Source organism: Periophthalmus magnuspinnatus, chromosome 21 (genome assembly GCF_009829125.3).
Source record: "Periophthalmus magnuspinnatus isolate fPerMag1 chromosome 21, fPerMag1.2.pri, whole genome shotgun sequence".
NCBI classification, from domain to species: domain Eukaryota; kingdom Metazoa; phylum Chordata; class Actinopteri; order Gobiiformes; family Gobiidae; genus Periophthalmus; species Periophthalmus magnuspinnatus.
Window position 1 is genome coordinate 22,994,680 of NC_047146.1, and position 15,352 is coordinate 23,010,031.

General features: G+C 38.4%; 1 protein-coding gene across 1 annotated transcript in view; it reads left to right on the forward strand.

The window, feature by feature from the left end:
* The window catches only part of edar (ectodysplasin A receptor), a 38,107-nt gene that overhangs the window by 14,529 nt on the left and 8,226 nt on the right, over positions 1 to 15,352 (forward strand). The window contains exons 2-7 of the mRNA XM_033987145.2: positions 251 to 316; positions 2,346 to 2,465; positions 5,285 to 5,466; positions 7,882 to 7,967; positions 14,491 to 14,562; positions 14,661 to 14,786. Coding sequence (XP_033843036.2) covers positions 266 to 316; positions 2,346 to 2,465; positions 5,285 to 5,466; positions 7,882 to 7,967; positions 14,491 to 14,562; positions 14,661 to 14,786 — 637 coding nt within the window. The 5' untranslated portion in view covers positions 251 to 265. The remainder of the gene's footprint in view (positions 1 to 250; positions 317 to 2,345; positions 2,466 to 5,284; positions 5,467 to 7,881; positions 7,968 to 14,490; positions 14,563 to 14,660; positions 14,787 to 15,352) is intronic.

Sequence of the window (15,352 nt, forward strand, 5' to 3'; positions counted from 1 at the left end):
GTATGAGCTAGCTCCCCAGTCCGCCCTGCTGCCTATTATAGCTTTATTGTGGATGACGTGATATTTAACGGGGCAGTGAACGCATCAGGGCCACACACGGTGAGAGCTGCAGCACTACTGTTGGCAGGAATGCATCCCTATCCGCGAATGGGATGTTTCGTAATTTAAAATTGTTGGAAAGATTTAAGTGCTAATTATTCACAGTGGGAGCGAATAAATGAATAACTCTTTGTTTTGTTTGTGTTCAAAGGAAGAAGACGCCAAAATGTCAGAAAGGAGGGGCCGGAAAAATTCTGTCTTCCTGTCCTCTTTATTGGTATGTATAGTTAATTACTTTATGTTCTTAAGTACTACTACTACTCACAGTACTACAGCTGATGCTATTTCTACTATTACTACTACCACTAATATTGCTGCTACAAATTTTAATAATTGCACTAGTACAATAGCAGTAATTTCCACCATTTCTGCTTCTGCAACTAATGTGAAAGTTGTTGATAGTTCTCATTTTGATGCAGAGGTACTTCTTGCAAGCTACAACCACCAGTATTGCTACTATTACCAACACTACAACGTCTACTGCTATAATAGCTGCTGTACCAATGCAAATACTAATCAACTGCTACTTAAAGCCACTATTGACCCCTCATTGACGTCGGAGTTAAGGTTGCTGCTATTATAACCATTGCTTCACTTTTTATCTTAACCCAAAACTCTTAATAGCTCCATAATGTTCTTTGCAACCACATTTATCTCAGTTTTTGGCATTGGATCGTGCAGACCTTAGCTATTAAGTGCCAGCAGTTTGCACAACTTGGCTGCACTTGTACCAATTAGTCAACTATTGAGTTTTTATTTATTTATTTTTTAACATAGGCATATAATCTATGTATAAAATCTAGCAGAGAATCTCGCTATCCATGTTTTGATGTTGAAACCTCATTGGCAGCATTCCCATTTTAGCCCGGCCCCTCTCTGCTTTTTCCTCATCAGTCACCATGTGCATGTACAGGCCGACACACGACCTGTATGCACACAAATACATATTGACTTTACACATTAAAACAAGCAAATCAATTTGCAGGGTGGCTGGATATGTAAATTATGGAATGGAAACATAAATGATTCAAGTCTATTGCAAAATATTTACTACTACTCTTTACTACATAATAGCAAGATTTGAGATTAAGTAATGTACCAAATCTAGTCACTTTGCTATCTCAGGAAATGCTACTACTACTAATTGTATTGTGTTTGCTTTGATTGACAACTGAATACATCTGAAGTTTTCATGACATTTCAGGCTCTGGGAAAGGGACGGAAAAAGAAAACATGATGTTATCTTTCTTTCCAAATAGTGTTGTTACAATACCAAGATTTCAAACTCGATTTGGACTATAAGGAAAAGGCTAGATTATAGATAGCAATTTTGTTCAAAATAATTGTACTGCTGCTCAGGAAATGTCCAGGTGGAAGGTTAGGTGAAAGGAGGCTTGATAGATATGTAAGAAAATTGCATGATTTATAACCACACAACAAAAACGACAACAAATACCATTGATCTTACTACTTCTACTACTACTATCCTATTTTATTAGTTAAACGGTTCTTCAAAGTACTAATTTGTTTTGGTAAATACCAAGAAAGTGAAATGTTTGTATTGTGAATGCACATTGTTAAACTATTTGCCTCAAGCGCTTGTGTATAAGTTTAAAGAGAGTTTGTTATGATCTGGCAGAGCCATTTGCATATATTTACTCAAACTGTGAGCATTATTATGAGAAGTTTAAATGAATACAAAACAATGGAATGATATTCAACAGCAGGGGGTAAAGATGGAGATAGTTAGACACACTCTCATTTTTGCTCCTATTATTGTGGTCTTTAGATAGTTATTTTAATGATTTTGGTTGGGTACACAAACCGCAGGCTGTTATTACTGTGGTCAATGGCACACATGTCATGTATAAACAATATGTATATAATATTCAAATGATACAACATTTTACAACTTGAATTGCTACTACTACCACTATGATTTTAATTTCTTGCAGCAATAATTACAACTGCTATAACTCTATAGCTTTTGAGATTGATTAAACAATTAAATTTACTAGAGCTACTTTTAATCACTTCTTTTACCATGAGGTTTGTTTAAAGCATCACTACAACTACTGCTGTCAATTATTTTCAACAATCAAAAAAAAGTACAGTTCAACATATAAACCATCATACTTTTCTGACAAATATCATTTTTTTTGATAGCCGCCCTCATCATAAACCTATAGTGTTTCGCCTCATTTACCTTGTCCGGCCCTCACCGCCTGACCCTCATCTCTCTCCAGGTGTGTTGTATGTTCGCCAGCGCAGAGTACTCCAGCTGCGGAGAATATGAGTTCTTCAACCAGACCAGTAACAGCTGCCAGGCGTGTCCGCAGTGCCAGCCAGGACAAGAGCCGCATATGGTGAGTAGTTTACTGGGTTAAATCAGCATATAAACAAAAAAATATAATAATCATGACAATTTTAGAAACAAGCAGCAGTAATTTAAATCCAGTCTATATTCCCTAAAACTGAAAAGTACTGTAAGAAACTATAAACTTCTTTCTTTAAGTTTCATTTCCTAAAGCTGATCACATACTATAGGCGATTATTACACTATATGAATGAAAAATTTCATTGTTTCTGGTCATGGTGTCTATGAATAAGTTCTCACAATAATCATAATGTTAAAACTAAAAATAAAATCTTTAATGGTGAGATGCACAAACTGGCAACTGACCAGCTACCAGTAGAGTTATATAATGCCCCTTTAAAAGAACATTTAATTAAAAGATCATGAAATTATGTGTTCATAATCGAGAGACGAGTGCATTGATATTATTATATATGATTCTTGTATATGTTTTCTCTTTGTGCTAAAATGACCCTGCATTGTTATTTATAACCTTGAAAAACATCTGACCCCATGCCTGGACCTCACACAGAGCACATGCATTGCTGCAAAGTGAAGTGTGTCTAAATCCCCAATGCACAATTTCTTCTGCTTTATTGTGCTCATTGACTTAGATGTGAAGGTATGCATTACAGCGCATTACAGTGCACCGCAGCAGTAGTCCCAGTCAGTCTGTCTGCCGTCAGCCAAAGAAAACAGAAACGCTTCAGTGGACACCCTGGGGTGCCACACCCGCCCCACACAGACACGCACCAAAATGAATTATTACACCCCATGATTTGAGTTTATGTTTTTCTAGACAAGTACAAACATTCTTGCATCTTTACTAGACACTGTGAGATAGGACTTAGAGAGTGCAGATGAGTTAGTTCAAGGTCATGGAACTACAACTTTGATTGATTTTCTTATTTTTGTGCTTCATCGACATCAAGTTCAGATCTAACTTGGTGGTGGATAGTCAAGCTAGCACCCTGAAAACATGTTTAGAATTCATCAACTACTAATGCAACCTACATGTTTATGTTCAAAAATATTTACCGGTAATCATTTCAAGATTTTAAGATACATGTAACAAATCCAAGCTTGGTTCCCATGTTAAATTCACTTGAAATACACCACACAAGGAGTAATTATAAATATCATAATTACTATTGTTAAATTAATACTCAAACTCCTCTAAAGTTCTGAAGTATAGATTGAGCTCATTTACAGAGACTACAGGCTATCTTTCTTCATGTAAGCCTAATTTCCCATTCAATACCTTTTTTTTTTCATTCAGGTAACATGAATTATTGTTATATCTGTTACGCAATTTATATTCACTATCTTTACAAGTCTATTCACAAAGTCCATCTCTGTACTTATAACTCCAGTATTTATGAGCTGAGCAGACATGATGAAAGACAATTTATCAATGGGATGAAGGCAGTCCTCTGTACTTTCACCTGCTCTGTCTGATCCTGGCTCTGTAATCCATGCATTTCTGAGGTTTTCCCTGCACAAGTGCATCTTTGAGTTTAAGAATGAGTTATCACTTTAATCTTGAGATAACTATAGGGGACAGTGGGGTTTTGAAGTGAGCCTGTGCCCACACACACACATCATGACAGTGCATTGTGACAGAGATACACAGGGCCATATTGAGTCCAGATTGGCAACAGCTGGCTTTGTGTTCTCCTTGTAGCCATGGTAAACATTAAGTACACGCAAGTATCACACACACATGAAGAAAGTGACACAGCAGACTGTGAGGGGTAATGAGCGTATAGCTTTAAATGTATGGGCCAAGGATGTGCTGAGCCTATATTTATATAAAACATTCCTTTTACAGACTGAATGCCTGTAGACAAATATTTTAGTCAAAAGATCCAACTGATCATTAAGTCATTTTAAAGTTGATAGAGATTGAGTTTTAGCAGTGTTGGTGATTAAAAATGCTTAATGCTTAATAGTAGCATTGAGGAAAAAATACCGTCAGTCATTTACTTATTACTTTCTAAATGTACCTGGTGACATCTAGATTAGCACAATTGTGTACAATATTTAACAGCTGTTTCTGTTGCACTTATTACAATCCCTTTGGTCTGCACTACCTTATCCTTAACCCATGGTGACAAGATCCCTGATGGCTTAAAACCATTTTTATATCAAAACAGTCAAGGCAAAGCATACAGAAGAATATTATATTTCTTTGGGAGTCACTCCACCGTAGCCCAAAGTCATGCAGATTGTAGCATAGGCTTGTTTTAATAGACACATGAAAGCAGGAAAGAAATGCAAGATGAAAGAACATATTTGTGGGCGCATGGCTGGGTATTTAACACATTGTGGGGACTACAGTCTGTATACACATTCAATTCATGGGGGCCAAAAATCAAGTCCCCAACAGTGTTAATCCTTAATAGTTCAATAACATGGTTTAAATGTAGAATTTGGGTTAAATTGGTTAAGGTTTGGGTTTTGGTTAGGTGAGTACTAACTATAGTTAAGTTTAGAATCACTCTCCAGGAAATTAATGAAAGTCAATGTAATGCGCCAAAAGCATGGAAACCAGATGCATTTGTGAGGAGATTGATTCTTATTAAGTGAAATGAGTAGTTGGTCGTTTTGAACACTACCAGGCATTCATCGCACATGTGCATCTGTTACAACATTTTACAAAATGGTAATACCAGATTGACTGGGCACAGCATGAGGCCAAATGTCCTCTTGTGTTGGATTTGCTTCAACATATTAGTCATAAACAGTTCATTTAATAGCTGATTATTGGTGTGAGTCATATTGTTACAATGGGACTAATAAAGCTTCTGTTGTGGGCGTGTTTTGCAGACGTGTGGATATGGCGTGAAAGATGAGGACTTCACATGTGTGCCGTGTCCCCAGGGGAAATACTCCAAAGGGAAGTACGAGATCTGCAGACGCCACAAGGACTGCGACGCCCTCTATAGAGCGACAGTGCTCATAGCAGGCACCCCAGAGAGTGATGCAGAGTGTGGGCCCTGTTTGCCTGGGTAGGATACAACAGATATAAACACTATAAGTTCAGGAAGTTGTATGATTTTAATATTTTGATTTGCCTAGAAACTTGTACACTGTCTGTGTCCTTGAGTTACTTCTACTCTTTTATAAATAATTCATATTGACTCCCCACTGATTTCAAATGCTGAGCAATACATTGACCTAAAACCACTGGCAACAATTTAGTTTTCAACAAGTGAATTCTACTTAATGATATAATGTTTTTCAAATCTGCAAAGCTAATTTCATTAAACATTACCAGGCTGCGTAGAACTGGACCACCCTGTTCTTCAATTTCTTTCATGCTTTTGTCCGTTGTGCTGAAAATACACTTAATTCCTTTCTCCATGTTACTGCAATGACACTGAGTCAACCAGGAACACCAAAATGTTCCCAGATCTTGTCCTGTCTCATCTCCATCACACCTTCCCAAGATGCATTGCTTTCTTTTTTATATAAACCCTTTCATTTCCTCTTTGTCAGATGAAAATGTGCAACTGGTTATGCCCGAAAGATGGATGGCATATTTATTGCAGAGGGAGGAAGTTGCTCAAATTAGTAGAATCTTTGGGAAGTCTTCATGTAGACAATGTTGAATGTTTAAACCTTTTCTTCTTTAATCTCAACCTCATTGTGCATTTTTGTGTGGTTTTGATCTGTGGTCCATTCATTGTATTGTAAATGTACTAGTTTGTAATTTTTTATTGTTAGAACCAGTCAATGGTAATGTTATCCAATGAAGTACATGGGCAACACAATGTTACAACTATTAGCACTTATTACTCACAGCAAGAAGGCCCTAGACTTTACGATTTATTCATGTCTGCATTATTAGGTTTCCCTTGGGTGGGACTCTTCATGTTAAATAAAGGGTACATAAATAAACTACTACTGCCCCCGTTTATTCTGGCTGTATTCACCATATTCAGATGGCAGTGCAGAATAAAGTCAATGCAAAATTGCTTGCTACATGATGTCTGTCTCAGTTGTCCAGGTATGATCCGTAATAAATGAAAAATTCAAACCTGTCAATGGGACAAAAAGTTGTTGGAGTAAAGACGTTTCGCTGCTCATTAAAGCAACTTCTTCAGTTCTGGCCAGGTTACTGGAGGACACTGCCTTATGTCTATCTGAAGAGAGGCGCTAGCTACACTTAAACTAACACACTTGTTTGTTTAGAGTTCCTTTTTGTAGGCTAGGTGTAATAAGCTACAGTAAGTGTAAACTGTGCCTGAGTCATAGTTGGCATAATCATTCAGGCCCCTAATGGGTGCGCTCACATCTATGAGCATTCTTGCTAGCTAGTATGCAGTATTTGAATTTTTCTTTTACCTTGCTACGTAATGTCTATATACTATAAATATACCTGAGGCTGACAATTTCTACTATTATTTACATCTGAAATGTAGATGCTACGGGGTTAAATGTCTGAACAGTGAAATAAGCATAATCCTTCAAAATATCATTTTACAATATGGCAAAAAACTCCTATGTATTTTTCTGCCATTTTCCAAATTCTTTATTTAATGAACCTTCCTTGAGATTGGCTCCAACATGTTGGAGAAGTGTTATGCATATCTATAGCCCTTATCATATTGCCCACATAAATTCTGCTCATCAAAATGATTTAAAACCACTTAAAACCATTTAGAGACTCGACTCTGCTGCTCCTTGTTGCTCCATGTACCATGCTCTGCTTTGTGCCTTAGGACAGTAATTATCTTTGAGTCAAACTTTTCACCCCATATGAGTGCCATCAGATCTGAACTTGGATTTACACACATATGATCCCTCTCATCATATCATGTATTCAGATTGGGATAGATTTAGATCCATCATAGTCATTTTAAAAGCCAAATTACTCATCATGTTTAGTTTTATGGGATCTGCAAGTGTCTTTACATATGGATATGGAGTATTACATTGTCAAGATTAAATTACATATTAATACTGTTTACACTTTGGAGACTATTTTTCTTTTAGCTACTTTGCTACTTTGCTTTGGTGAAAAAAGGTTCTTATACACATTTAATATTGATGTTTTGTGCCCCTACCCGAAACTGTAATATTTGTTTATTTGGCCGAGACAGTGCTTGTTGTTGCATACATAATTTAAAGACACCGGTTTGTAGCTGTACCATGGGCTGATTTCCATTCATTGTCCTGCGTTCACTCTCTCATAAACACAGTCTCATTCATTCACCAGTACGCATTAACACCAGAGGCAAGACAGTTGAAGTATCTTGCCCAAGACAGTACGCGATGGTCCATGCGAGGTTCCAAGAGTAAAACTTTGGATTGATGGAGGAACACTTTAACCAATGAGACGCTGTCATTTCCCATTATTAAGCAACATTATATCTTTTTATGAATCAAATCATACTAATTGACTTTTTATTCTTTCCTAGGTATTACATGTTGGAGAATAGACCTAGAAACCTGTATGGGATGGTGTGCCACTCCTGCCAAAATGCACCTGCCAACACCAAAGAATGTAAGAGCAACTACTATTCACTTATCATCTACTGTGTTTGAAATGGATGTAAATCATAAATCCTCAGTCTCTTTCTCCTCATTTTATGTTGTTTATCGTCACACAGTTGCGTTTAAAAGCTCGGGTTCCGCTCAGTTATAAGATTTAAAACGTAAAATTAATTTCTCTCTGAATCAAAGGAAACAGGTGTACTTCAAAAACGTGGTTCAGGTTTATGGAAATAATTGAAGGCCCAACATTAGGACATTTGCGCTTAGGAGTTTTCATCTTTGATCATGGGTGCTTTTCTAATTCTTTTTATGTGGATAAAAGTTTAATTTAATATATTGAAAAGTCCAGTAGAGGGCAGTCAGTATGGTTAATGTGTACTTATTATGCAATGGTTAGATCAGTTCAGTTCTTTGTGTTGTTATTGTAAGCATAAGCGAATGTAGTAATGTAACAAAATATTTTCTCCTCTCATAATTAAAAAGAAATATTGAACAATTATCCCACTGTTCTTACATATAGCAGCCAAAAAGAACCAATCCACAAAAAATTATGTGGTAGAGCTGAACGATTTGGGAAAAATTGGGATAGTGATTAGATTTATTACGTTTAATAATAGCATTTTGTGTCTTGGAGAATTGACAGAAAGACTTAAATATGAACTGACAAACAAATGCAATGCACATTTCAAAACATGTTTGCACAGGGTTTGCAGTTTTTATGCTAATTGCGTCCTTTCAAATTGTGATTGCGATTAATCTTGCAGCTCTAATGTGGTTATATGCACAATTTTAAGTGCACAATTCTTTCCGTTTACTCTTTTGAAGTAATTTGGAGCCTAACCGAGCATCTTTGGGCCTGAGGAAGTAAAGACTGTGACCAATTGCCAGTTTATGGAAGATACATTTCACAGCGAAGTGTTTTTGAATGCAACAGCCAGAACTGTAGAAATGACGAAATACAGGTTAATGTCTTTATATTGCAGCACATTTTCATCATCCCATTTTTCAAGTAATTTCAGAGTACAAAAAACTCATTGACCCAAAATAAACTTGTCAGCATCATTTGTGTATTGGTTCTGACACAGCATTGAGATTGTTTTTTACATATTTTGCCCCCTCAAGTGTAACAGCAGCATCCCGGATATTAGCAGTGGTGTGATTGTGCCATATTTAATGAGTGTTTTGAAAGATGAAAACCTCCAAAAAACAGTCCAGGCCTGTAGAGACTGAGGCTGTGCAGTTCAGATCCATAACTTTATATGTGCTTACCAACTGAACTGTATGCGTTTCAACATGGCTCTAATTGTTTCTGCCAGGCATGGAAGTTAATGATTGAATGACACTGGCAAGAAGTGCATTCGATAAGTGATGGGGGAACTAAATGGAAACCTTCATTGATAATTGTGAGATTAGAAGTAGAACTTTTTTTTTTTCTTCAGTAAGTCTTTAATTTGTTTTCCATTCTGTCAGCACAGGAAATCATCTTCAATTTAGTTTGAGGTGTCAAAATCAAAATGTAGTGTTAGATTATTGTGGGAAGTTTTATAAAATCACAAGTGACAGCCAGACTGTCACGTCTTCCGAGGAGGAAGCAGAAACTGGGGACCCAGAGGCGGACTCGTCCATCACCCTGGCTGAAGTCACTGAGGTGGTTGGCAAGCTCCTCGGTGGCAAGGCTCCGGGGGTGGATGAGATCCGTCCTGAGTACCTCAAGTCTCTGGATGTTGTGGGACTGTCTTGGCTGACACGTCTCTGCAACATCGCGTGGCGGTCGGGGACAGTACCTGTGGAATGGCAGACCGGGGTGGTGGTCCCTCTGTATAAGAAGGGGGACCGGAGGGTGTGTTCCAATTACAGGGGAATCACACTCCTCAGCCTTCCCTTTAAGGTCTATTCCAGGGTACTGGAGAGGAGAATCCGACCGATAGTCGAACCTCGGATTCAGGAGGAGCAGTGTGGTTTTCGTCCTGGTCTTGGAACACTGGACCAGCTCTATACTCTCCATCGGGTCCTCAAGGGCTCATGGGAGTATGCCCAACCAGTCCACATGTGTTTTGTGGATCTGGAGAAGGCATTCAACCGTTTCCCTCGTGGTGTCCTTTGGGGGGTGCTCTGGGAGTATGGGGTCCGGGGCTCTTTGCTAAGGGCTGTCCGGTCCCTGTATGACCAGAGCAGGAGCTGTGTTCGCATTGCCGGCAGTAAGTCAGACCTGTTCCCGGTGCATGTTGGACTCCACCAGGGCTGCCCTTTGTCACCGGTTCTGTTCATTATATTTATGGACAGAATTTCTAGGCGCAGCCAGGGGCCGGAGGGGGCCTGGTTTGGGAACCACAGGATTTCATCTCTGCTGTTTGCAGATGATGTTGTCCTGATGGCTTCTTCGAGCCAGGACCTGCAGCAGGCACTGGGGCGGTTTGCAGCCGAGTGTGAAGCGGCTGGGATGAGAATCAGCTCCTCCAAATCCGAGGCCATGGTTCTCGACCGGAAAAAGGTGGTTTGCTCTCTCCGGGTGGGTGGTGAGTCTCTGCCCCAAGTGGAGGAGTTCAAGTATCTCAGGGTCTTGTTCACGAATGAGGGAAGGATGGAGCGGGAGATTGACAGGCGGATCGGTGCAGCATCTGCAGTGATGCGGTCGCTGTATCGGTCCGTTGTGGTAAAGAAGGAGCTGAGCCGGAAGGCGAAGCTCTCGATTTACCGGTCAATCTACGTTCCTACCCTCACCTATGGTCATGAGCTCTGGGTAATGACCGAAAGGACAAGATCGCGGATACAAGCGGCTGAAATGGGTTTCCTCCGCAGAGTGGCCGGGCGCACCCTTAGGGATAGGGTGAGGAGCTCGGTCACACGGGAGGAGCTCGGAGTAGAGCCGCTGCTCCTACACGTTGAGAGGAACCAGCTGAGGTGGCTCGGGCATCTGCTCAGGATGCCTCCTGGACACCTCCCGAGGGAGGTGTTCTGGGCATGTCCCACCGGGAGGAGGCCCCGGGGAAGACCCAGGACACACTGGAGGGACTATGTCTTTCGGCTGGCCTGGGAACGCCTTGGGGTCCCACCGGAGGAGCTGGAGGACGTGTCCGGGGTGAGGGAAGTCTGGGAGTCCCTGCTAAGACTGCTGCCCCCACGACCTGGCCCCGGATAAGCGGAAGAAAATGGATGGATGGATGGATGGACAGCCAGACTATATTGGATTATAGATTAATTAACATGACTTAATTTTGTTTCTAATAGTAACATAGTAACACTGGTTGTTTTTTAGTTCTTATGATATTGTAACCTGAATCACACAAGTATCAATGGACCATATTACCTCATTTTGACCACTCCAGAATTGTTTTTTGTCTAATTATTGAGACTTTTTGAAAAACACTGACTGGACGTTTACTTGAAGAACTTCAGACTTGGATTTTAACTCGAACTGTCTCTTAGTTACAATATTGCTTCAGTTATTAACAAGACCAGTTAAAAGCATAACCCTTGAGATCGAAGTCCTTGGTATTTGAACAAAGCAAATCAAATTGGTTCACCTAGGATACACATAGGCATGTCATGATAATTACTATATTGACTTATTGTCCAATACATGACAGATGGAACAATGATTTTTGGGGGTCAGTATTTATCATGGATGCTTTTGCTTTTTTCTGTACTATGATGAGATTTGAACTGCAGAAGGTTGAATTAAGAACATCTGTGATTCATTATAGACACAAACTAACTATGGTACTAAAGTATTGCTTTCAGTTATTTATTTATTGCAGCTTATACTTTTTAACAATAGTGTACATTTAGAATACTTTTTGGAGGATAATTCTGCTTCATGGTTTGATTTCAAAAGTATTGTTTATTGTCTGTATGTACTACATACTTCAAAATGTGTTATCGTGACAGGCCTAGATACACAGCAAATATTAAAATATTTTGGATACAGTCAAGATCCGAGATGAATTCCCCATTGTTTACTAATCAAATCCACACAATACAATGTTTAAAGTATATATTTAAGTGGCAGAAATAAGTAAAAGCGTTGCTAGAAGCTGGGAGTTCTGCTTGTAGGGGCTGTAGACAGGCTGATACTCGTCATGTAATCTGTAAATTACCCAGGCTTCTGTGGCTCTGTGTGTGCGATAATTAAAACTGGAGTGGGTATGAGAAAGAGGTGATTAGCGTGTAGCTGCTTGTGTCTATGCTACTTTTTGGCAGGAAGATGTGAGGGGCTTTGTCGGAATTACTGTTTTTAGAGCTGTCACAGTTTGATAAATTTTTGTCATTTGGCGTCTCTCTTATCACACACCCACTCATTTAATACAAAATGATAATCACCACCAAAAGAGATGGAGAGATTGTCTGCCACCATTATTTCCTGTAAGTTTCAAAGCATTTTTGCATTCAACTGTGAGTAAACAACTTCTCACATCAACCATGAGAAATGCTTTGATTTTCTGTTTTTTCGTTTTCTTTTTTATCACCCCAAATGTAATTTTGCTCCTTGCTGTGATTGTTTGGACTTGTTTTCCCACATTGCCCTGCAGAATTATCATTTTGCAGCGTGTTTTCAGCCATGCAGTCATGATTAAGAGATTAAACCACAAGACACTAAACAAGATTCTAGTTGGGGCGCATATCCTGATCCCAGAAGTGTAAACACATACTCCACTTGTTAATGTCTTCAGCCACAGGGCGAGTGTGAGTGTGATGATATGAAGCAGGGAAGTAACAAGGAGGAGTGCAAGACCTGTGAAAACTGTCGCATCAATGAAAGATAACCTCAATAGCAAAAGATGATGAGATTTACTATACTAAAGAAACACACATTAGTAGTAGTATTAGTAGGCCATCACACATTTTTTTAGTACAGAAACATGCTGGTAATGAATACAATACTAAAGGTAAAGTACTAGAAGAACTGGTACTAACGGTAGTAATAGCATTAGAGGTAGTTGCAACAATAGAATTTATAGTACTACTACTACTACTACTTTATAGTACTACTACTACTAGTAGTAGTAGTAGTACTAGTAGCAGAGGTTAAAAAAAACCCCAAAAAACAGCAGTAGTAGCAGTTATAGTAGTTGTAGCAACAGTGATAGTAGCAAAGAGTATTAAAAGTGCTTTGCTGTTTCAGTAGAACTGATAAAGTAAGAAACCTTAAGTACTTTTGTGAAGATTATTTTCAATACTAAAACATGCTAATTCTTGCAAAATTGCTTTAAATAAACAGTTTTGGAAAGTGTTTATTATTCCCATGAGGTTCTTTGGGACAAACACTTTTATTGGACATGGTTAATTGAGTTTGTGAAATGTTAGTGAGCCCAAAATGATGCCAGTAACACTGTCTATTGAGCAAAAGTCAACAAAATGTGACGCCAAAGCAAATTTTCCAGTCGGAGTGAATACACGTCTCTTCAACAAACATTCATACAGAGAGATGTGCCAATTCCCAAACAGTACAATAGTGACTCTGGGTGGCTGTATTATTGCCTCAATTACAGTTAACTATACTCATTTCAATCTATTATTTTAAATACATCTATTAGTCGTAGCTAATGTCTAGAAACGGTGTTTAAAACGTACAAGTCAATGTAAAGTTTTAGATTTTCCAAGGCATTAGTCCAATTCTACAGTAGAATAGAGTGTTCCTACCTCAGTCTGATGATCAACCCATTTAGGTGTAGATGCTTTATGTAACGACTATTTCAACAACACTCTTAAATAATTTGGCCTCCAAGTTCTGACGTATCCATATCATAATATTAGCCTGTAGTAGCTCAAGTAGTTTCTTAGGGACTGTACATGACTCCCAAATGAAAGGTGTCTTGCAAATTAGTTTATAAGTTAGTTAGTAAATAAGTTAGTTAATTTTATAAATTTATTTTTTAATATTGAAAAGGCAAAACTTTGTGATCAAATCAAAGCTAGGAATGAGTTAAAAACTTAATGAAGCTCTAATACAAAATTTGTTCTTGTTTTGTTTTGTTTTTTACTTACTAACTTCCTGTGCCTCTGTTGGAACATAAGGCAGAGAGCGTCTTTCTCCAATGGCCTGTTCATCCCGCCTCATTGTTCTTTTTCGAGTTTCTTTGGGCCTTCCATTGTGTCTTCAGTTTTTTAGTGACCATCTCCAGGCCTGTGGGGGGATCCTGTGGTTTTGCATCTTAGTTTGGCAACCTTCTTTCTTTCAGAATTTCTAGGATGTGTTTAATTTTGGCCAATTTAAGCATTTCCTTATTGCTGATGTGTTAAACCCACTTGATTTTAAGGAAACATTTAAACATTTGCTCTGGAAGCTAGACAGATGTTTTTCAATTTAATGTCATTTTCCACATTTCTGAGCTATATATGTGTGGACATGACATTTGTCTTGAAGAATCTTAGCTTGGTTGTGTCATAGAAGTTAGATTAGATTTTCCAGGTCTAGATTGCTTTTTTCTTTACTGACATATACATTTCGATCAATGTATAACCAATAACCGATAACCAATAATGGAAGTACCCAGCTAAAATAACCATATTATTTAATTATTGTCTATTTATAGGTAGAAACAAAGCACCAGCGCCCCCTCCAGCTGATCCAGGGAGCACCACCATGTTCCCCTCTCGTCATAAAGGTAACCACAAAAATCCATCTAGACAAGCCCTATCTGGTACATCTCCCAATACTTTCTCTAATCAGCGTAATTACAATGTGGCTGGTGTTTTGTTTCAGAACCCACAGCACAGGGTCACCTAGCTACAGCTCTGATCATCGCCATGTCAACCATCTTCATCATGGCTATCGCCATCGTCCTCATCATCATGTTCTACATCCTGAAGGCCAAACCCAATGGACACGGTGAGCAGAAACTCCTGTTTATACACTTTGTTTTACTATCACTTTAAGGACTATATAACGTTGAATTATCAGAAGTGGATTGTTACTGTGTTAGCTTACACAGCTTTGGCTCAGTCTCAAAAAGGAGATGTTATATTGCCTTAATTACATGTTACATCCATCCACTTTAATATTTAATAATGAAGCATATTATTACATTTTTGAAAACCACCTTTGACACTGAGATGACTTTCCTTTGATCCCACCACAGTTTAATAGCCCAGTTATTTTGATAAGTATCAAAATGTATTATTATAGTTTAGGTACGGTAGTTCTTCGCAATTAAGATAATACTATTATTGGGATACGTTTAGATAATGCATGTTTAGATATTTCATTTATCTTGCTTTAATCTGAAGAGACATGCTTGGTTTTGGTACCTCTACCAGATATTTACTGTATTAACAATGTGAAAAATAGAACTACCATAGTACATTTTAAACAGTTTGTCCAAAGTTCCTCACTTACCTTATGCAATCCAAGCATCGTAATTATTCACCACAATGGGTTTATAAGAGCTTTTCACA